The sequence below is a fragment of the Microplitis mediator genome, chromosome 1, assembly GCF_029852145.1.
Source record: "Microplitis mediator isolate UGA2020A chromosome 1, iyMicMedi2.1, whole genome shotgun sequence".
In the NCBI taxonomy this organism is placed as follows: domain Eukaryota; kingdom Metazoa; phylum Arthropoda; class Insecta; order Hymenoptera; family Braconidae; genus Microplitis; species Microplitis mediator.
Genome location: NC_079969.1, coordinates 8,738,448 through 8,762,462, shown reverse-complemented (window position 1 = coordinate 8,762,462; position 24,015 = coordinate 8,738,448). Strand labels below are relative to the sequence as shown.

At 30.5% G+C, this 24,015-nt stretch overlaps 4 protein-coding genes across 6 annotated transcripts in view; 3 read left to right on the top strand and 1 right to left on the bottom strand.

The window, feature by feature from the left end:
• Window positions 1-24,015, top strand: part of LOC130667779 (uncharacterized) — a 140,564-nt gene that overhangs the window by 23,428 nt on the left and 93,121 nt on the right. The gene's annotated exons all lie outside the window — the stretch shown is intronic.
• LOC130667718 (poly [ADP-ribose] polymerase-like) lies at window positions 2,535-5,308 on the bottom strand. The gene is made up of 2 exons (XM_057469526.1): window positions 5,032-5,308; window positions 2,535-4,729 (listed from the first exon to the last, which is right to left on the bottom strand). Exon 2 carries the CDS (start codon window positions 4,649-4,651, stop codon window positions 3,293-3,295), a length of 1,359 nt encoding a protein of 452 aa, XP_057325509.1. The 5' UTR covers window positions 4,652-4,729; window positions 5,032-5,308; the 3' UTR covers window positions 2,535-3,292.
• LOC130667642 (mitogen-activated protein kinase kinase kinase 4) lies at window positions 8,446-16,575 on the top strand. 3 transcript variants are annotated; one of them, XM_057469376.1, is made up of 6 exons: window positions 8,446-8,606; window positions 10,709-10,859; window positions 10,957-11,347; window positions 11,420-11,617; window positions 11,757-11,953; window positions 13,367-16,575. In XM_057469376.1, the coding sequence occupies exons 2-6, from the start codon at window positions 10,711-10,713 to the stop codon at window positions 16,326-16,328; spliced, it is 3,897 nt and encodes a 1,298-aa protein (XP_057325359.1). In that variant the 5' UTR covers window positions 8,446-8,606; window positions 10,709-10,710; the 3' UTR covers window positions 16,329-16,575. The 3 variants fall into 3 exon arrangements, with proteins under 3 accessions (XP_057325359.1, XP_057325369.1, XP_057325378.1); XM_057469386.1 differs by lacking the exon at window positions 8,446-8,606 and adding an exon at window positions 9,090-9,259; XM_057469395.1 differs by lacking the exon at window positions 8,446-8,606 and adding an exon at window positions 9,433-9,451.
• LOC130667653 (serine/threonine-protein kinase 11-interacting protein) overlaps window positions 17,930-24,015 on the top strand; it is a 45,271-nt gene continuing 39,185 nt past the window's right edge. The window contains 2 exon segments of the mRNA XM_057469408.1: window positions 17,930-18,294; window positions 20,460-22,695. Of these exon segments, the coding sequence (XP_057325391.1) occupies window positions 20,487-22,695 (2,209 nt within the window). The 5' untranslated portion in view covers window positions 17,930-18,294; window positions 20,460-20,486.

Here is a 24,015-nt window from a genome sequence, read left to right as displayed (position 1 = left end):
TTTGAAACGTAATTTTATTATCTTTAACTTTCTTAATAAATTATATTTAATGAACAGTTTTGGTGGTCTATTTTAGCCCTCATTATATAAGAAATACGTTAACGTACTTAGGACGAAACTACACACATTATGGCAAACAAGGATATATCTTAAGATTTGGTGGTTGACTGAAGAGTCAGTACATACAATAATAAAAAAATTATATCATTTGGCGCAGTACAACATGGAACATTGAAAAATATCAAAAGATATTAATTATATCATTTTTATAGCTTTGTTACAAACACTCGAATATTGACGCTTATTTTATACTCAATTTAAGTAAATATATCGTCAATCCACCGACAATTGCATGATGACCAACCTGCTTTCATTGCTAATTGCTTACGACAAGGACTTTTGCTAATTTAAACATGAGTGAGCCCCACTTCTAAACAATTACCTTAAAAGGTATCGATCAGCAGAAAAAAATAAACCTCTCATTTTTACAATAACAGAAAAAATGTTTGTACAAAAAATAAAATGCTGAAAAAATTTATCACAATAATATTGATAACATAGGGTTAGGAAAGTAATGAAGAACTTTATTTTTCGACTATTTTTTATTTTTATTAATTAATCATAATATTATGAAATTTAATTTTTTTCAATTAAAAATTTTTATGTATTTGAAGTAGTCATCGAACGTTAGACATAACTTATAAACTAAGATTCATTACTTGAATAAATAAATTACTTGGAAGAATGGTCAAAACCTACACAATTTAATCATATATCGTGCCTCACCGAAATATTAATTTCTTTCTGATAAAATACAATTAACTCTTATTTGTTAGGACCATCCTAACATATATTTTATTTTTTTCTCCAATTTTAAAATATAGTGAAACCTAAACATACAATTGACCTTCTCAATAAGACAATTTATAGATAAATTGAGAAAAATATTTGTTAGTGCGGATTATATGTTTATTTTATTAATTTGTGTGTCGATGTACGATGCACTCGTAACAGAGATTGAAAATGGCGGGAAAGGTGAGTAAATTAAAAAAATTTTTTGTGTTGATATTTTTTAAAATAATTTCTACTTTTTTGTAACATAAAAAAAGACATTAAACAAATAAGTAATTAATTAATTTTTATCAATGTTGTGGGATTCCCCTCTTTACCCATAACAAAGTAATGAAATATTATTATTATTTATAACCTGTGACAATAGTAATCTATATAGTATTTACCCTGATTAAACAAAATGATTAAAAATGATTTCACACGTTAAATGTCCATAAGAGACAGGATTAGAAATGATTTGAAGGATTAAAAAGTATTTAAAATGGTTAAAAAACAAATCATTTTTAATCATTTTGTTTAATCAGGGTACTGATGATGATGAAAAATGATGATACTGAAGTTAGCTGAAGTCTTATAATGTTTTGATTTTATTTTGAACGATAAATTATAAAAAAAAAAATTTGAAAAATTGCACCTGTGGTTTCATAAATTTTCTACAAGTGCATATTTTTATTTTATATTTTTTTGTAATTGATTTTTTGGAAAAAAAATCCGAAAATTGTCAATTGTCTATTAACTTCAGGATCATTGAAAAATGTCCTGAACTCTAGTCATATAATTTATCATTGATCCAGTAGCATATATTAATGAGATTGAACAATTATTGAAAGAAAATTATCGATGATAAAAAAAAAGGTGTGATTTACAATTTATATTAATTTACTAATTAGAGTTGAAATAAAAAACAAATAGAACCAAATAAATAAAAAATTTTAAATGAGATTTATAAATAAGTTTAACTTTGAAATTTAATGAATTGTAAAAAAGATCTCAAGTTGAGGTACTGAGCAGAGTGATATATCTCAGTTAGACAAAATATAATATACATATATATTAGGACGGTCTGTTGAGAAGAACTTTTTTTTCACTCATGCATTATCTTGCATGATTGAATCTGACTTTGATCAGATTTTCCAAAAAGCTTAATCCCATATAATTAATTTGTATTGTTAATTTCGTAGAGTCTAAAGATGTAGAAAAAAACCTGTGTTCGGAATAGCCTATCATGTGTCACGTTATTGTGTCGCACACTTATCCCTTATTCTATTCCACCTATTTCTGTACACTTATCCACGTCGTTTTAATTTTTGATTTGATTTAAAAAAAAAAAAAAAAAAAAAAAATTTTAACATTAAACTACTAAGAAAAAACTTTTTAAGTTATTAAATAAGTATTTGGTAAAAAAATTTCAAAAATCAATCTCTTGTAAGTTGACACGTTTGTACTTATTATCTATTTTCAAATATTTATATTTAAATATCTTAAATAATCATATTATTAAATTAATTGAATACGTTTTTTTGTCTAAATATATATCAGCTAAAAATAAACTAAATTAAAATAAATAAACCTTATTAAAATAAACGATTTAAAACGATTAGAAAAAAAAATTTCACTACTTTTAAATGCTTTGAATACTTTTGAATCACTCTTCTTATGCGCATTTGACATTGCCAGTCATTTCGAATCGTTTCTTTTAATCAGGGAACTCCGTATTTTATAAATTAATTTTTTTATTTACTAAAAATTATCTACCATAAATTTAATCAGTACAGAATATTTATTACTTATGAAAATAAAATAATCTATTTATATGAATTACAACTAAATTATAATTATTTATGTTCGAAATCTGAGTATTGAAAAAATGATAATTTTTTTTGCCTTAATAGCAAACAAAAAGTAAGTTAACTATAAATATTTAACATACCGTGGAATGTGTTCTAAGTGACTAAAAAAAATTATTATTCATCAAAAATATTGTCTGCATCAGAATACAATTTCTCAAAATTAAAATTACTGTCAGACATTTAAAATGAAATTGTTTGTACTTTCAAACAGAAATTTAATTTGATGATGATGATTATTATTATTATTAGTATTTTCAGTACTTTTTAAAATATTAAGTAGGAAATTAAATAAAGTTATATCAGGCCAAAACAAGAACAGATTTATGACATTACCTGATGCGCGTTTAAAAAAAAGGCCTATCATTTTATAGGTATAGATTATATATCATTTTTTTTTATTTATAATCATATATAAATATATATTATTATATATAATTGTATGTAATTATATATAATAATATATATTTGTATATAGATAACCAAGTGTTGAATAAACTGTCATATAATTCTATATAATTATTTGTAAGTCATATGCAAATCATATATAACCCTGTATATAATTTTTCTTAGCCTTCTAATAAAAAAAAAAATTAATTAAAACTAACTGATACAAGATAACGCATTTTTATTTGCGCTGGATTATAAACAGTAAATTCATCATGTTGTAAAAGAGAACCATGTGAATAAAATGAGGTAAGTTTACCGCAAGGTACAACAACATCTTCATCAATAGTGACAGAGTCATTTGGATCAGGTGACCACATACCTTTAGCGTAAACTGAATTGAAACCATCTGGTAATTTTATATAAGTATCCTTAGGAGATTCTAGTCTAATAAATCCCGTCATATTACCCAACGCAACTTCACACAAAAATAAAACACCGTGTTTTCTAATATCACAATAATTTGCTGATTTGGATACTGAATTCGCAAAGTATATTCCATTACCAAGCATTCCATATCGAGCTTTAGTTATTCTAAAACCTTCATATAAAATTGACGGAATATTAGAAATACGGGTTCCATGCCAAAGTAATTTTTTATTTTCTAAATTTTTAGTATATCTATCATTATCACAAGGTCTTTCAATAACAAAAACATTGTCTATTTTTAATTGCGAGAAGTTATGTTTGACTGACTTAGTATTTTCAAAATATTTTTCAATTAGTTTATAACGACTATCTTCTATATTGAGTACTTCTATTGTCGTGTGCAATTGCTTGTAATAAAAATTCATTAAACTAAAAGTTCTCTCATTATTATCATCACCGTTAGATTGACACGTAATTTTTTTATTCAAAAATTCACGTATTATATCATACTGAGCCTCAAGTTGAGTGGTATAATCTAGAGAAAGATTTCTCGGTGATTGACAATCAAATAATTTCGATTTAATACTTTTAAATTCCCCTGTTATTTGAATGAATTCAGTTATTTTACTCTTCACATCCAATGTATATTCTTCCATCATTCTTTTTAAAAAGTCAATGTCAAATATATATCTTATAATAAGCTCACGAATTGATAATGGTAAATCATCATCATCGATATCATTGTCTTTTATTTTAGCAAAGACATAATTTCGGCTTCGTTCAGTTGTTTGAATTGTGAATTTGCTTAAGCACACGGATAGTGGTAATGATTCAGTACGTTTGCGATGATTAACAGTATCAAAAGTACCCCAATTTTGTTCAAGTATATAATTTTTATTTTCATCAAGACCGTTTTCATATAATCCAAGTATTTGCACTCTATAATAATAATACATTTTTTCCCCATTATGTAATTCTTCTTTTGTCCAAATCATTGAATATGTCCGTTCAATTGTCTCGTATACATAAGCTGTTGATTCTAATGCAGGATCCATTTTTAATGCTGAGCAATTCTTAATTAATTGTTTTATTTTTGCTTTATGTATGATTTCTTGTTCATCTTGAAGTTCATCCATTTTATATATTTTTGTTATTCAAAATAAAGTTATATATGACCAAATTAATGATTAATATAATTAATACGTCTCCTGTAGCTGAAAAACAAAAATATATATATATATTATACTGATAGTTTACGATCCTGAAGTTAGCAGACATTTAAAAATTTTTGGATTTTTGTCTTTCAACAAATCAATTGCAAAAAAATAAAATAAAAATATGCACATGTAGAAAATTTAAAAAACTACAGGTGCAATTTTTTCAAATATTTTTTTTTTATAATTTATTGTTTAAAAAAAGATCCAAAAATTATTAGACGTCTGCTAACTTCAGTATCATTTCAATGATAGTTTTGCTGCACTGATAATGATTTAATATTGAAATTTTTCTGGCTTACGGTATCAAAAATATATATATTGATTATTTATTGTATGAGTATAACACAGTTATATCAAAAGTATTCAATTGTAGTTAATAATTAATATTCTTTTTTCACTATCAGTTAAATTGCTGTTGTTTTTTTTTACTGCACTGTAGTCTGGAGAAAATTAATTTATTGAACACAAAATTTTTGGACAATGACTAATGACTAAGGACTTTGGGAACTGGAGATAAACCAACAACATGTTGGGCAAATGGTCAAAAACTACATGTGCGCCATCTAATATCTGAGTTGAATAGTTTTACTTTATCCCAAAAGACTTCTAAATGAAACTAAAAATAAATATGGAAATATGGAGCTCAGTAAGATTTTGTATAGTAAAAGCATATTTACTATACCAAATCTGACTAAGTCCTTACTAAATTTAGTAAGTACTTACTTCGGCCAAACACGCCCACTGCATCATATTTTTCAAATAAAATTTTTTGAATGACAGTGAAATCAGCGGAGTTAAAAATTTTATTATTTTTGAATTTATAAATTTCATTTCACATCACCTTTTTGTTGGAGTGCCATCTCTGTTGGACTTCCGACGTTGGAAATTTATAAAACTTGCAGTTACTATTTCTGCCTACACTGTTAAAAAAATTGTTTTAATTTTCAAAACATTGTATATAACGCAATAAACACATACATTTGTGCTTGAAATTTCATTACTAATTTCATATAGAATTTAAAATACATGTTTTTGAATTTTCAAATTAACACTTTGGATTTTCAAATACTTTTTTTTTTAATTTTCAAATACTTTCTTTTTAATTTTTAAATAAATGTATTTGAAAATTTGAAGCGTTTATTTGAAAATTCAAAAGCGTGTATTTTAAATTCTATACGATCGTTACAATGAAATTTCAAACACAATTGTGTAGTGAAATATATAATATCTGTGTGAGTAATGTGAGCGGTGAACATTAGACTTTATTATTTTTAAGTTTTCCTTTCCTCAATAATATAAAGTAAATAAAACTTGTGACTGAACTGAACATCATTGACAGTATGATAAATGATAAAATGATACAGTATTAGATGTGATATATACACTGTTAAAATAATTGTTTGAATTTTCAAAACATTTTGCATATAACGCAATAAACACATAGGGGAGGGTGGGGCAGAGCGGCCCCCCTGAAATTTTGATCAAAAAAAAAATTTTTTTTTTTTCGACTAATTACTATAAATCCGATATGTTTGCGCATTTTTACCCCTACGCATGACATTTGGGGCAAAATGGACAAGCCCAAAATTTTGAAAAAGTGATTTTTTCAAATTTTTATCGTCAAATTAAAAAAAAATTAGTATAATTCCACATTTCTAACCCTACGCATAACACCTGGGGCAAAATGGACCAGCCGAAACTTCCGAAAAAATTATTTTTTCATATTTTTCGGCCGTTTCTCTATGTAAGAGGCAAATTTGGTCATTAAAAATTTATAAAAATTAAATTTTTTTTTTTAGTTGATAAATTTTTGAAATAAAGTAAAACTATAGAATTTATTTTTTTTTTTATTAAATAACAATTAGTAATTAAGGTAATCGAGAGTGAACGATTTATTACACTTTAAAAAATTTTTTTCGAGTAATATAAAACCAAAAATAGTTGTTAAAAAAAGGAAATACATTGTTAATGATGAAAACAATTTAAAAAAAAAAATTTTTTATCACTTTTTGGAGGGGGGCCGCTCTGCCCCACAAAAAAAAAATTTTTTTTTCAGAATTTTGGCAAAATGTCCATAAATTTGTTCGAAATAGGACAAAAGCAAAGTGATCTTATGGTTGAAAGCCACAAAAAATAATAATTGGCTTAGGGGGGCTGCTCTGCCCCACCCTCCCCTACAATTGTGTTTTAAATTTCATTGTAACGATCGTATAGAATTTAAAATACATGCTTTTGAATTTTCAAATAAACGCTCCAAATTTAAATAATACTCCTGACACAAACTAGTTAGAAATGTGGTGACCAATTGTAGCAAACGATAATTGGTATCGATCCTACTCAACGTAGTAAAAAAATATTTTTTACCGGTGTAGATTCTTAACTACAGTTATTCATATTATTACACTTATTACAAATTCAAGGCTACTCCTGTGGCTGCAACAAAAATGGCACCTTGACTGCAACAGGAATAAACCTAATGCTGCAACAGGACTAATCTTGTGAATGCTACTGGGTTTTCCTGTTGCAGCTACAGGGCAAGTCCTGTCGCAGCAACTGTTCTTTTTTTTCCATGTAGCAATTTTTTTTTAACTATACGTTATCGTATTTTCTTGTACGTTACACTTCTTCGATTTTACATTTGTCCAAGAATCTACTCTAGTCTCCATGGTTTTACTACTCCTAGTTCCACCATTCGTATACGAATAAAACAGGCGTGTGATTTTGACGTGACCATTGTTCTTTAGAAAATACTTGACGTAAATCCTATGTATCGGGATTTACCTTAATCAATACCTCGTCAACGAAATCTAACAATCCTAACTGATTTTCGGTGTACACATCAAGTTTTACTGCTTTAAGTTTAAAATTGATCGTGTTATCGATAACTAAAGCCGAAAAAACCATACGTCATTCTTCCAATCTCTGACGATTATTTTCAATTGATAATTCATGTCTGTAATACAAAATTATTATAAAAACAGAACATATATTCTCGCGGTTTTTTGAAAATATTCAAATAATAAATATTCAGTTTGAAAAAATTCAAATATTGTCCATTAAATTAAGATACAAAAATCTGGCCACCTGGCAGCTTAAATGGTAGTAAGATTTTTGAAAAGCAGCTGGAAAAATTGAAAACCCTCATAAGTACCGTAAACGACATCATAATATAAATACTAAAACTAAAAGACAAATCGATTCAAGGGTCGGTATGTATGTAACCGTACGGACATACTTTGTATTTTATCTCTTTCCGATCAATATGTTGACATGTTGAATGTTTATCTGTTTATATAATTTATTAATTCGTGCGTCGGTACAACAAAAATTTGCAGTAGAGACTAAAAAAGGCGGGAAGAGCGAGTAAATTTAAAAAGTTCTTGAAGTGCCAATTTTTTAAAAACTTTTATTGGTTGAACGAATAATTTCATTGCGTAATTAATTTTTTTTGTAATAATTACATTGTTTTAGTCAATATATATCCATCTAAATTATTAAGAAAGTAAATTTAATTGTTCTCCCGCATTTTGACAGATTTTACTCGACTTTTAAATGGCAGCCTCTTTACGCGCGAAATTTAAAAATCACCTGAAACTTTTTATCATTCTTAATAATTTACAATAAGAAAATATATGCATGACATTCATTTAAAATTCATAAATATCAACACTAACTACTCCTCCAATGCCGACAAATATTTGTTAATTTTACTATAAAAAAACTCGATTCACGCATGTCTTTTACGGAATCATCAATTTCACGTGACGTATTTTAATTATTTGTTATCAAATAATAAACTCTTCATTCAGTAATACAAAATAACTACAATATATTTTGAATTATGGTTTACTTATAATAATTCTTAATTGTCCAGGTAACTACAGTTATACATTTTTTTATTCACTTATATTTTTATTTATACATCATTTTTATTAATATTATTGCCAATACATTCTTCCATAACCTGAAAAAACCGAATTTTTATTTATTAAAAATATTTATTTTAATTATTAATAATTATCGGTATCGAATTAATGACTAATGCGTTTTATTTCAATGAAAAAAAAAAAAAAATGTTTGAAAAGAAAAATAAAAGTTTCAACCATTATTTCTATATCTACTATTGCGTCATAATACTCAATGTATACATATAAATATTTTTATATATATGAATATAGAAACGTTATAATTCAAATCATTTAAATGTAATTAAAAATGGCGCTCTTTTAAAAAATTATTATCAAAATTAAAAAAAACATAGAATTCATGATTAATTTTTTAAAACATTATTTTTTCGAAAAATAAATATATAGCTGCTGGTAGATTATGTGATTGATTACGTGTAATGTCAATAACAAAGCCGCTTATCTAATAAATTTGTAATTATCACAATACCGCGGTTGAGATAGAAGTTTTCAGATATAAATTATTATCGAATTTTAATGACACTAGTTGTTCAGTCGTCGTGATAGTCCGTCATATATTTTCAAGGTCATATTCATTAAAAAAACAGTTTTACAAAATAAGGTAAAAAAATAAAAATAAATTGTTTCTGTAAAAGAAATATTTTTTTTCTTAAGGAATTCAATATTACGTGTTAGCTGTTGTTACTGTAGGATAAGAGTTATTTTAATCTTAAAAAAAAAAAAAAAAAAACAGATATTTTCGTTTAGTTGAAGTAATTTCGAGTTACATGAGTACCCACATCACTATATTTAGGTAACAATAAAAAATTTATTATTTCTATATTTGAATCGTTTATTTGAGAAACCCCAAAAGTCATTTTTTTTACGAAACTGGGTGTTTTGCATTTTTGGGTTCTTTGAATGTCCCTTCAGAGAAATCAATCAAAATAAGCATCAAATCAGCGTTTAAAAAAAAATTAACGGGGTGACAGCAATTTCATTTAATTGAGAATCTCCATAAGTCAATGACTCAAATAAATATATGCAGTTATAGAGCCAGTTTTTCAAATCGAGTTACCGAGTTTATTTTTATCCGGGTTTTAATTAATATTGCTGGTATATCTATATATTAATAATATATAGATATACCAGCAATGATAATTAAAACCCGGATAAAAATAAACTCGGTTTGAAAAATTGGCCCTTACTTTTACAGAAATAAATTTTTTTTTTTTATTTAAAATTCGCGCTTTTTTGGGAAATTAATTTCAAACGTTGTTTTATTGTTGACTGTTATATGACTAATTAAAATGTTTAAATTAATTATAATTTTTTGTAATTTCTGAGTTTCAGAGTTCGAATACATATTTAATACTTCATTTTATCAGTGTAACAGATGATTTGAGTGGAAACATTTAAAAAAACAATGATTTTATAACTTTTTTTTCCGTTTGGTTGAGAAACCCCATAAGTCAATCAACTTTAAATAATTTTTTTAAGTAGTTTCAGTTAAAAAATTAAATTTTTTTTGTTGGAATCTTTTTCAGAAACGCTAAAATTATTGCATTCAATTATTTATTTATTATTTATGTCAAGTTTTTCCAAAAAAATGTTTTTTGTGTTTCCTGAAAAATTTTTTTTTCTTGACTTATGGGGTTTCGCAAATAAACGATTCATTTAATTAACGAATAAGTAATTAAATGAACAGTTGTTCGGAACATATCGTTGTGGGTACTCATTCAAAACAGAATTTCATGCAGTACACAAATATCATTTTGTTTTCTAAAGTATATCAATTTTATAAAATTCTCAATTATTTAACATTTTGATTTTTTCATAAAAATGTAAATTTTTCACAAGATTTCAAATCACAATAAAATTTCTTGTCGTTTGAGTACCGACATCACTATATTCAAATTACAAACAAATATTTTGTTATTAATTAATTATTAATTAACCGAATTACAACTTGCTCGTAATATATCGTTGTGGGTACTGATTTTACTCAGAATTTAATTGTCTGTTTACTGACCACCATTAATTTATTTTTAAAAAATTATTACTCTTAAAGAAATGTGTCACCGGAGTCGAACTCACGATTCATGGAATTATAACGATCAAGACGATATATTTGATGAAATGGCAGATATTTATGGACAGACACCACCACGTACACGTTACAATCGTCGGCAACGAGAGCGTAAACAACGTACATCACTATCGTAAGCTCTTATACAAATTGATTGGTTTTAAAATAATTTAGTTGATTAGTTAAGTGAGTGATTAATAAATTAATTAATTTATATATGTGATTATCAGAGAAAATAAATCAGCACCAGTAAGGGAAGTACGTTGTAAGCCATCATTATGTCGTCGTAATACATTAGACGCAATAATATTCAATAAAATGTGCGATAAAGCCGACGAGGAAGATTCAGAACGTGAATTAAAATTAGATGACGATTCTAATTCTTCTTCATCAGTTCTGGCAGATACAGAAGGAGGAGGTGGAGTAGGAGGGGTTAAAGAGAACAATAGAAAATGTAAACGTAGTTTAAAATTATCGCGCAACAGTGAACGTGATTTAAAATTAGACATCGATTCTGCGGTTAATTATAAAAATAACAATCATTTGTCTACTTTCACTCCAGTTAATAAAGAAGATACTAGCAGTCTAATTAGTAATAAGATGACTCTACTATGCGGAGTTGTATGTCTTTATATTTTATTAATTGATCAATCGGTTTTATTTATTTAATAACTTGTTGTTTTTTAAACGCAGATCGAAACGAAAAATCGATTTAGATGCTTGAGGTCGAAGCCTGTCGAGATCGAGTGTAAAAAAGATGCTGAAGATTTGAGCAAATTTATTTTAGCTAATGACTCGGATGAGCTGAGTAATAAAATTTGTTTCAGTGATGATAACAAAAATGTTGATAGAGAAATATTTCATGAAAATTTTTCCCATGCCATACGATTGGTAAGTTTTTTTTTTGGAGGATAAAAGAGAATTTATAAATTTTTGTTTCATTAAAAATTCAATGTCCATTTTGCCCCTCAATTTAATTTTACTAGTCCTAATTTATAGATTCTTATAACTGGTGTTTAAAAAATTCTAGTCAGCCAATGACCGAGAGCGCAATTGTTGCCGCCAAATTAGCAGCGAAGAGTCTCGCTGGCAAAATGAGCTAAAAGATTTAATTTGGCTCGAATTGCAAGCTTTTCACGCAGACCGTAGTCTCGTTGAGCAGGATGAATTTCTATGCAGACAACGTGACGCCATCTGCCCTTTACTTACCGAAATTCTTAACTACAAGTAAGTAACCAATCGGAGCTTATATTGGCACATTAATAGGTCTACCATAAAAATCTCTACCCTACGACAACTGAACCATAACCAGGTCTATCACAAGCATCACAAGTAACTGTACCACACAACAACCTTATAGGTGCTTTTTCATGCTGACGCTTGACGCTGCTTTTTAGCGTCAAATTCGGTCACGTGATGAGAATTTAACATGTGCGCCATCCAGAAAAAATGTAGCGATAAATTATAGCGTTTAGCGTCAAATTTAAGCGACAAATAATACACGAGTATCAAAAGTCGATGTATCGATGTCAAGTCTTTCATATGTTATTATACTACAAAGTTGACGTATTATCTTTGTACCTTATAATTGATATTTACCTTAAAACTCATTGTAAGTATTTCCCCCGATAACCAGAGTTCCTGATCAGAAAGTTGGTCTACATGAGTTGCGACCAACTTGACGATGAGTTGTCGACAACTTTCAGCTTTTGTAACTGTTGACTGCAAATTGTCTCCAAGTCTTCCAGAAATTTGGCGACAATCTACTGCTGCAATCTGTCGAAAACTTTCTGAGAAACTTGTAGTCAACTTGCAGTCAACGGTTACAAGAGTTGAAAGCTGTCAACAACTTTCTCAGAAAGTTGCCATCAACTTATGGAAATGTCAACTTGGCGACAGGTTGCGGCAGTAAATTGTCGCCAAGTTGCAGCCAACTCGGCTATCAGGAGTCAAAGAATTAAAGTAATAGTCGATATTATAACTGGTAACGTAAAACAAAAACCTATCTGATATTTCTAAATATTTATTTTGGCACTCGCTACATTTATGAAATCACAAAGTAACAACTAATTGTTGTTTTGAAAAGATCGATTATTATCGATGCGATTGTTTGAGTGACTTTGATGCTTGTAGAACTCGGCAAGAAAAGCTAAACTAAATTTAGCTTTATCGCTACATTTTTTTTGAGTGGCGCTCATGTCAAATTCTCATCACGTGACCGAATTTGACGCTAAAAAGCAGCGTCAAGCGTCAGCATGAAAAAGCACTTTAATTCTACCAGATTACAACCCTCCCAGTAAAGAACTCAAGCATAACAATCTCTACCACAATACAAGTCACTCATAAAAATGCCTACCATTAGCATCTCCACCATTTACAAGCCTACCATAAACAACTCAACCACATTTTAACTATACCAGAACAAATCTCTACCAACAAAATACACTAAAAAAAAACATTACCATTTTTTAAGCCTACCCAATAAAAACACTACCACATAGGAACACTACCAAAAAAGTAACTCTGTCATTCTCACATACATGGCATATGATAAGGACAGAGTTATTAATGTGCCCTTATACTTCCTTCTTGCATAAAGTCGCATAAAATCTAATAAATAACCTGAAAAAAAAATTATAGATACGATCTAACATCAAGTCTGATAGAGCACGGATCAGCTACATCGAGCTCAGATTCTGGATTCGAAGGTTCTCTGGTTCCTTCACTCCCTTCCCCGTTTCTAGGTTCTGAAAGCCCTGAGTTTCCTAAGCCGTGCACCGGTTGCTTGTCAATGCACTGCGTGGCCTGTCGGCACTCCCAAATAACAGCTTTGAAGCAAGTCGAGAATCTACTAATCCGCTTGCAAACTGCAGAGTCTCTGTACCCTTCATCTCAAGCCTTTGCCGGGCACTATCCTCAGTACAAAAGCCCTGAATTTACTGGACGTGTCAAAGCTATGTGTCTTTGGTACAACATGATCCGCCGCCAGCGTCTTAAACTGAGGATTCTACGGAAAATGTTAATTCCCGATCCGAAACCATCTCCAGATTACGTCGACAGTGGACATGATCCGAAATTCGAGATATTTGACTTTGATCCCTCCAGTCCATCAACAAAATCAACAACGACGTTTATTTATTTGGACGAGGGTCATTTAGAGCAATTAGATTTCGATACTACCGAAATTGAACGCGGGTCTTACCGTCGGTATATTGAAGAAGTTCTAAAAACCCGGGGTCTCAGCAAATCTCTAAATTTTTTAGAACGCTTACACATGTCCGTGTTGCGTAAAGCTAATTTGGCTCTCATGAAAGAGCAAAGTACTGCTTATGAAGAGTACGAAGATCAGGAACTCAGACGCTATGGTTTCTGGAGCTCTGAGTCACAGGCTCTAAATTTACCATCTTATGCAAATGTTTTTTTATTTCTGTCACGTGTTCCTTTGGACATAGTTCATGAATTTCTGCAAATGCGATTGCAGCAGAAACCGGTAGCACCTGGTGCTTTAAGTGTCAGACAACTGATGCGTGAAATGCGGGAAGGGTTAAAGATAGCGTGTGTTTATCGTGACAGATTTTTAGCCCACTCGCGGACTGTCACTGGGTGTGAATCAGAGCTTGACATAACAGCTTTTGATGACAGTCTTCAGCAAGTATTTGTCGTCTATCTGGAGTATTTGAAACAGTGGGTTGAAATGATGCCGTACGGTAATTACCATAAGGGTCTAATCGATGACGAATGGACGTTTGTGAAATCAATTGCGCGGAATATAAAGAACGGGTATACAATAGGTGGCGTTAAGTTTTGTGAGATAAATGGTGTGATGATTCATGAAGCGATTGAGTTTCTGGGGACAAGGCCGCAAGAAATAGTTGATTCTATGACAGATATTGAGGAAAGTGAAGATGTACGCTATCAGTTCATGGCTTTGGGCCGGGAATGGCAAGCAATGTTCATTGAAGCGCGTGAAAAAATAACCAAAAGTCTTTTGCTTACCAGATCATTGAAACGGGACGTTGATCAGTGGTTTCCAAATGATGAATTGGAAACTGCATTAGACGCATTGAAACACGTGATTAATGATTTGAGAGCCAGAATCTATCACGTGATTACGCAGTTCCAGGTGAGAGTGGACCAAGCTGACGAAGCTAAAATCGAAAACGACTTGACATTTAAGACTAGAATCCGTGAAATACTTCACCAGGCTTATCGAATGGGTTTCGATTATCACAGAGAAGTTCTCCGGACTTTTCAACCTAATGAAGAGTTAATTCACGGATTAGTTAATTTTGCAAACTTGTGGATCGATTTCGTTATAACGCGATGCGAGCGTGGACGGGGATTAAGACCAAGGTGGGCTCATCACGGTTTAGAATTCTTGATAATGACTTGTGAGCCTGCTAATACGGAGTTTCTAAGTGAACAAAAGTTTGGAGAGCTCAAGATAAGAATGCAAGAATGCTGGATCCATATAATCGGAGAAATAGAGTCGACGCATCCGGACGAATTGAAGGTATTGCCTTTGTCAAGGACAACTTCTCCAAGGATCAGTGTCAAGGATCTCAAAGTATGTAATCCTGAAAACGTTAGCTTGATTGTCAGTAAAAAAATATCTGCAAAGCAGACAAGAGTTACTGGTGCTTTGAGACGATTGGAAGAAGAAATAGACGAACGAAGACGAGCAAATGAGTTGATTGGACGTGTGGCTTCAAAAAAATCTGCTGATAGTGTAAGGATTAAGGTCAGGAGAGTTACCTTCACTTGGCAACGAGGAATCAAAATTGGGCAGGGACGTTTTGGTAAAGTTTACACGGTTGTTAATAATCAGACGGGTGAGTTGTTGGCTATGAAGGAAGTTCCCTTGCAACCAGGAGACCATCGTGCCATCAGACGTGTAGCAGAAGAACTACAAATTTTTGAAGGAATAAAACACGACCATTTAGTTCGTTACTATGGTGTAGAAATTCAGCACGAAGAAATGCTTATTTTTATGGAATTCTGCGCTGAAGGAACTCTTGAGAGTTTGATTGCTGCTAGCGCTGTAGGTCTACCGGAAATATTTGTCCGTAAATATGTTCACCAGCTTCTTTCAGCGATTTCAGTTCTGCACTTTCATGGAATTGTTCATAGAGATATTAAGACTGCAAACATTTTCTTGACTGATCAGGGAAACTGTTTGAAACTGGGTGATTTTGGATCTGCTGTTGAGATAAAGGCACACAGTACTATGCCCGGGGAACTACAGGGTTTTGTGGGCACGCAGGCCTATATGGCGCCGGAGGTTTTCATGAAAACTGAACATGGTCACGGACATGGCAGAGCCGCTGATATATGGAGTTTTGGGTGTTGCGTTATTGAGATGGCAAGTGGGAAAAGACCTTGGGCGGAATTTGATTCAAATTACCAGATTATGTTTAAAGTAGGCATGGGTGAAACCCCAGCTATGCCTAAAACTTTTTGCAACGAGGGTGTCGATCTTATTGAAAATTGCTTGCAGCATGACCCTAAAAAGAGGCCGCATGCTAATGATTTGTTGGCACATCCTTTTGCGAGAAATTATGATGATGTAAATGTTGAATTACTTGGCCGCATTGTTACTTAAAGTTATTTTACTTTTGCATATAAGGAGGGATAAATTAAATATTAAATAGCAAGTAGTAATTTATGAAAATATTTAATTTTAATTGAGTAGTCAATCATCAAATTTTTTTTTATACAGAAGTTTATTTTAATGGTAAGAAATTATTTTTATGAACCACTTAATATTTAAGTTACTATAAGGGCTGACTTCTTAAGACGAGAATTTAGAAAAATTTTTATTAATTTGGGTAATGAGTATTTTATTTAATTTTTAAATTATATTAATTATGTAAAAAATGTAAATGATTAATTATATGTTTGTAAATACAATAAAGAAAATATTTTTAAAAAATTGATAATCTGAACTTTATTGGATTTGATTACGAAAAATTATAACTTTTCGATATGAATGTGCGAATAGAGTTCGAACTGAATATTGTTATTCGCTTCACAGAAATTGAATAGTTTGGACTATTCAGATAAGTAAGAAATCTCCGATTAAATCTTATGGGGCCATTTATAAGATACGTCACGCAAGTGCGAACGTATTTTATAAACGGTGTCTATTCAAATGAATTGAAAATTTCCTATTGAAACCCATTAAGTGATAACGGTAATAAAAATATTATTTTCCGATTAAAGTCGGTTTATTCCTATTAAAAAATTTGATTTAGAGACAAATAATTTAGATGGAACTAGATCTCCTCATTTAAAAAAATTATTTACTCCGTTAAATGTATATCTATATATTAGTCGAGTCAAATTGTTTTAAATCATTTCAAATAATTTTTCTTAATCATGGCCTAATCAGATCTAACTAGATCAGATTTTTCTTAATTTAGATCTACTTTAGCCAAAGTAGATTTGTTTTTTTTTTAAACTTTGAAATTTTTATGAAAATTAGAATTTCGATTTTTTTTTAGTTGTTTCCAATTTTTAGTGGTTTCCTATTTTTTTATCTCGATCTCCGTAGATCTTAATTGTATGCAGGATTTAGATCGCCGTAGATCTAAATTTTTTTCTCGACAACGGAATTTAATCCGATTCATTCTGATTTAACTCAATCGGAAGCTTTTATAAAATTTCGGAAAAAATCAAAACCACTTATTTGAGAATGAAAATAATTTTTCTGACCCACAACTATTTTCAAAATTCGGGCTCCGGATCCATTAATATTCGTCAGAAATTGCCTGAGGAATAAATTGGTAACGTTTTTTTCACGCCATCGGGCTCGTGATTCGTCTGAAAAAAATTAATTTCTTTTATTTTACCGTAAAAATAATTTCCTAAGCGGCACAAAAAAAAAATAGTTTAATTTTTGTCTAGTTCAAATTAACAATTATTTACATGATAACAAATTTTTGCCTAGAATTTAACAAAAACTCAACTATTTTTTTTTGCCGTTTGAGTTAACGTATCTAATTTTACTACTCATTTGAATTTGAAAAAACGCGCCATTTTTTATATATTTCGTTTCTACTTTTTCGTCTTTGGATACTGCAGATAACAGTTGGCAATAGACCTTTTTCTATCGAAATTATAAAATCACAAAAAACTGACAATAGTTTATGCTCTATGTCGTTTATTGCAGACTGTACTGGCTACTTATTAATACACACAATAATAAACACACAACACAAATAAATTTAACTATTTTATTCTCTCATACATTTATAAATAATTACCGCCACTGACGATATGTGTCGTGTTATTGCATTAGTAATAACACGACAAATTTATCCATCTGTTTTTTAAAAAATATTTATAATAAAGACATTCATTTTAAATAATTATATTTACAAGAATGAAGTGATTTATCAACATCAGTTTGTCAATAAATAGTTAGTTAACTTATTTTATTACTCTGTCAATATTTATAGATAATAAATATTATATTGTTATCAAACCAAATCATATCAACGTAATATCCAAAAATAATAAACCAAAAAATTAAATTATTAATTACATAATGTGTTAAATTTATTTAGGTAAGTATTTTATTATTTACAAGCTGTTAATTTATTGATAATAAAATATTAATTTTCCGGGTAAATTAATTATAATTTTTTCAATTTTTAGGTTATTTATTTTATCACAAAAATAAATATTAATTCATCTACTAACAATGCTAACATATTTCGCGTGTTTTTAGTTTGCTTTTATTGTGATTACATCAGTTTACCAGGTGATCATTTCATTGGTTCAGATTTTTTGTTACAATAATTTTTTTTCGACCAAAAAATTTTTAATCTGATAAAAACACTGTGGAGGTGAGTGGAGGATTTAATTTCGCGTAGAGTGAGTACTCTACCTTATTCTCTATCAAATTTCCTTTCAAAAGAGTACCCACATCAATATGTTTAGATTATAAATTTTTTTCAAAATTTGTCGTGTGGATTTTGAAAAAACAATTTTTTTTCACGTATATTGATGTGGGTACTCATTTAAAAGGAAATTTGACAGAGAATAAGGTTCGGATACTTTGAATTTGCATTGGTTTTAATTTTGGAAGCATTCACGCAATTTTATCTTCACTAACAATGAAAATTCAAGATTAAAATTTTTTAGTCTAAACCTATTGATGTGGGTACTCATTTAACAGGAAATTTGGTAGAAAATAAGGTGTTGATCTTGAAAATTTGCATTGGTTTTAAGTCTGGAAGCATTTTTTTTTTTTTTTAAATTAAACTACAATCTGTTAATTAACATTGAGTAATTTTTATGGTACATATATTACAGTTTTTAGAGGTAAACTCTATGGCTTGCGAGGTATTTAATTAGTTGAAACGGTTTTTCAGATCTGACGGTTTATATCTTTTCAATCTTCTGCTAATTTGTTCGACGTTCAGTAGGTTTGTTGCTAGAGTGTTGGGGTGATACATTAGTCTAGTCTTATAGTTGATGCTGAATTGTTTTATTTCAGATTTTTCAGTTGGAATTCCGAGATCTCTGTGAATTATCTTGTTTGACACAAACCATGGCGCGTTAGCTATAGTTCTTAGTATTTTAGACTGGAATCGCTGGAATATTTCAATATTGGAATTGCTGGCTGTTCCCCATAGCTGTATGCCGTAAGTCTAGATCGGCTTTATGATTATTTTGCATATGTTTACTTTGTTGTGAAGTGATAGTTGGGATTTTTTGCCAATGAGCCAATATATATTTCTCATTTTAAGTTCGAGTTCTTATCTTTTCGTTTTAATGTGCTTAGCCCATGTCAACCCCCTGTCCAGATGCATTCCCAGATACTTTACCTCTCTTACTGGAGTAAGAGGATTATTGTACAACGTGACCGTAGGACAGTCGTCTCTCTTATTGGTATCTGGAAGCATTCACGCAGTTTTATTTTCACTAAAAAGTAATATTCAAGATTAAAATTTCTTAGTCCAAACCTATTGATGTGGGTACTCTTTAAAGAGGAAATTTGATAGAGAATAAGTTGTTGATATTGAAAATTTGCATTGGTTTTAATTCTGGAAGCATTAACGCAATTTCGTCTTTACTAAAAATTAAAATTCAAGATTAAAATTTCTTAGTCCAAACCTATTGATGTGGGTACTCGTTTAAGAGGAAATTTGGTAGAGAACAAGGTTCGGATATTTTGAATTTGCATTAGTTTCAATTTCGGAAGCATTAACGCAATTTCGTCTTTACTAAAAATTAAAATTCAAGATTAAAATTTCTTAGTCCAAACCTATTGATGTGGGTACTCGTTTGAGAGGAAATTTGGTAGAGAATAAGGTGTCGATATTGGAAATTTGCATTGGTTATAATTCTGGAAGCATTAACGCACTTTTATCTTTACTAGAAATTAAAATTCAAGATTAAAATTTCTGAGTCCAAACCTATTGATGTGGGTACTCTTTTAAGAGGAAATTTGATAGAGAATAAGTTGTTGATATTGAAAATTTGCATTGGTTTCAATTTTGGAAGCATTAACGCAATTTTATCTTCACTAAAAATTAAAATTCAAGATTAAACTTTCTTAGTCCAAAACTATTGATGTGGGTACTCATTCTAAAGGATATTTCAACTAAAATCATCTTTAACGATTAATCTTCAAAATTTTTATAAAAAAAATAATTATTTAGTGTAATAATTTTCCAAAAATTATTTATAAATATTAATAAGTATCCATTTGTTTATGTTTCAGACTTGAATAAAAAAAAATCATCAGAGAATGTCAATCCAGTCATCCAGCCTGCCCAGCAAACCCGAAATCCTCGAGCTCGCGAAGATCCTCCGTAAAAATGGTGACCAAGTACTCAGTGGCACAAGTAAGCTATCTCTCTCAACAAAACTTCTTCACGATCTCAATAATGGATTTTCTCTTATCGTCGACGACACCAAAGACTTTGAATGTTCATTCCAAGTCTGTAACAATTCCGAGATCGAAATCTTCCGCGACCTAAAATTCCTCCACGACTTTGTTCAGAAGACAATATGGCTAAAAATCATCAACATAAACGATCCAGTTACGATCGACATAACCAAATTTCGTCATTTGCGTTTCCTAGAGTTACAAAAAGTTTTTATCGACAGCGTTCGCGGTATTCAGGGTATCCGCGGCCAATTAGAAAGCATCTATTGCACAGGAAATGGCGGAGTCGGTTCAGTAGGTCGCCTACTAAGTTCCTGTGGTGGAGACGCCTGCGTCGGTTTTGTATGGGCGTCGTTAAAACGTCTCTCCTTGCCTTACAACAATCTCGGTCGCCTTGACAAATCCCTCGAATTGGCGCCCTGGCTCTCAACTCTAGATCTCTCCCACAATTTTATCAGCAACGCCAATGAATTAGACTGTCTCCCTAACCTTAAATATATAAATTTAAGTTACAATAAATTAGAATCTATTCCCTCTTTTAATCGATCCTCATATCGAACTATAACGATTGTTGTTTTTAAAAATAATTATATCGACGATTTATCCGGATTAGAAAAACTCGATTGTTTATCAGAACTTGATATTTCTTATAATTGTCTGCTAAATCATTCAGTTTTATGGCCGATTTCTTCAATAACGAGCTTAATATGGTTAAATTTAATTGGCAATCCTCTATATTATCACGACAAACATCGTTCCAGTACACTGCGTTATTTACATGCAGCTCTTGCTGAAAATAAATTTACGTTGGATGAAATTCCATTGAGTAAATCAGAAAAAAATTTAGTTAGTGATAATAGGGCGTACACAATAAGAGGGCAAAATAAATTAAATGAACGCGTTTGTTTGCCGGTTGAAATTGACTGTGTTGCTGAAATTGTTTGCGTTGCGGAAAGCGAAAAAAAAAGGCGGACTATTGTAAAGGAAGTTGATATTGATGATTTGAGCGATGAGTTTGAGGTTATTGGAGCTGATGGTAATGAAATTGACCAGGGAAAGGCTAAAGAAAAGGCCAAGGGCAGGGGAAGGAGTAATGATAGGGAAAGTGTATTAGAAACTTCGATGGATCATTTGGAAACAAAGAAAAAAATTTTGGAATTGAGAGAAAAATTTGGCGGCGATTGGCTAAGAAGTCATGCGGGTTCTGTTGTTCAGGATATTATGGGATTGGATAAATATCCGGTCGCTTCTACGCCCCGTGACTTTAACGATTTGGAGGAGGGAAAAAATATCGAATGTGATAACGGTCGAGTTGATGATAGTTTAAAAATATCTGAGGATGGATTAGTTGAGACAAATGATCGAGTTGAAGAACAAAGAGACGGAGTTGGAGATCAGAAGGATGAAACTGAAGAGCAAGATGATGATTTTCAAGAAGACAACAATGAATTTGTTGAGCAGAAAGAAGAAGTTTATGATCCAGATGAAGAAATCGGTGATTTATTTATTGTCAGTAAGAAAAATCCGGAAGAAGAAATATTTTTGGTGATAACAAATGATGATGTTATTGAACGTGACTCGATAACTGGTAAAATAAAGTATCGATGGTCGATAGAAACTGTTTTATCGTGTATTATGGGCAGGGGTGAAACGACGAGCGTTGATTTTATATTTGATACTACGAGACGCGATCGCCAGTCACGGATGTACTACGCCGATGGAGAGGATGCTTTGAAAATAGTTAGACTAATGGCGGGAAAAATAAAAAAGCGACCGATTGTGCTTAAAATTTTCAAGTGCATGAAATGCTCGACTCATTTCTCCCAGGACCCGGATTATGTCGTGGGAATTGGGATGGTAGATTTGAAACCAACTTGTCCTGCTTGCAAGAGTTTGTTAGTTATACAGACTGACGAACTGATGACCCCTGATGATAAAGCTGATGAAAATGGTAATGGAGATGCTGAGGGCGATGGTGATAAAATTAATTTCAAGTTGAGCAGAACGACAGAAGTCGAAAATGTCACGACCATGGATCTCAGGCACTCAGAGTCGCAATCGAGTATCGGTAAGTTTTTTATTATACGTTTTTTTTTGTGCATGGTTTTTTTAAAATTCTTTATTTAATTTAAAATCGACTGTGAATTATTTGAAAATTTATTTAATCATTTTTTAATTATCTGGAAAAATTTAATCTATGATAAGCTTATGGGATAAAGAAACTTTGAAAATTAATTACTAAAAAAGTTATTGAGATTAAAACTCATTATAAGGTTTAAGAGATAAGGGTCCAAGGAATAATTTTCATTTGTGTTTCAATGAATTCTGATCAAAAGTTTTCGAGATATTGGTCTCTATTTACGTCACGATTTCCTTTAGCTACCTTATTGTCGAACAGCTAAGTATGATAAATCGTTTATAGTTAGTGCTGTAAGAACCTGGAATCGGTTACCTGAAAATTGTACGTCGCAGTCTACGTTTCAAAATTTTGGCGAATGTGTTATTCTCGTTAATATGTCGAATGGGTGATAACTAAGTGTGTTTAGTTTAAACACAGTATATTATACTTATGTATTGGCAAGGTGTGGGGTATAGGGTAGGGACTACCGAATCTACTACAGCGCCCGCAGTGGACGAAACACGCGTTAAATCGCACTTATGTTGTGAATTGTTATATGAAAGCAGTGTTAAAAAATGAGAACAAATAGTTGTTAAAAATTTTTAACACAAAGTTTTTTAAATTCTAGAGTTTCAAAATTTAAAATTACAAATAATTGAAATCATTTTGATTTCTTTACTTAATGCAAATTAATGTTTTCAAATTTAAAATAATTATAATTATTTGAACTCTTTCGTTATTATGACTATTATTGTTGTTGTTGTTATTATTATTATCAGAAGCTAACCTTATGCAGTGCGAAAGGATACTTATTTAATATTTATTTAAATTTTTTATACTTACTTTTTTAATACAATCCTATTTATTTTTTTCCACCTTTCAAGTGTGGTATTGCACATATATTTCACGATTTTTATAAATTTTAATTATTTGTTTATATCAATTTGCCGTATTATCTCTGCGCTTTTAGAGGATGATTTAATGCGGTCGACAGATGTCGTTTCCGTCGCGCACCTTGCCAATATTGTCTGTATCTTTGAAAGACTGCAAGGAGTTTCGACTAAAGGTGGGTAGTTCCGGAAACATTCCGGATTGAACCTGGAACGTTTCCGGAGTGAAAAGGAACTTGTTCCTGGAATCATATCCGTGGAACTATTTAATGTTCTTAATTCTCATGAAGGTTCAGTATTTAGAACGTAGACATACAAAATATTCTAGTATTGGCAGGGTGTGCGACGAAAACGACATCTGTCGACCGCATTAAATCAT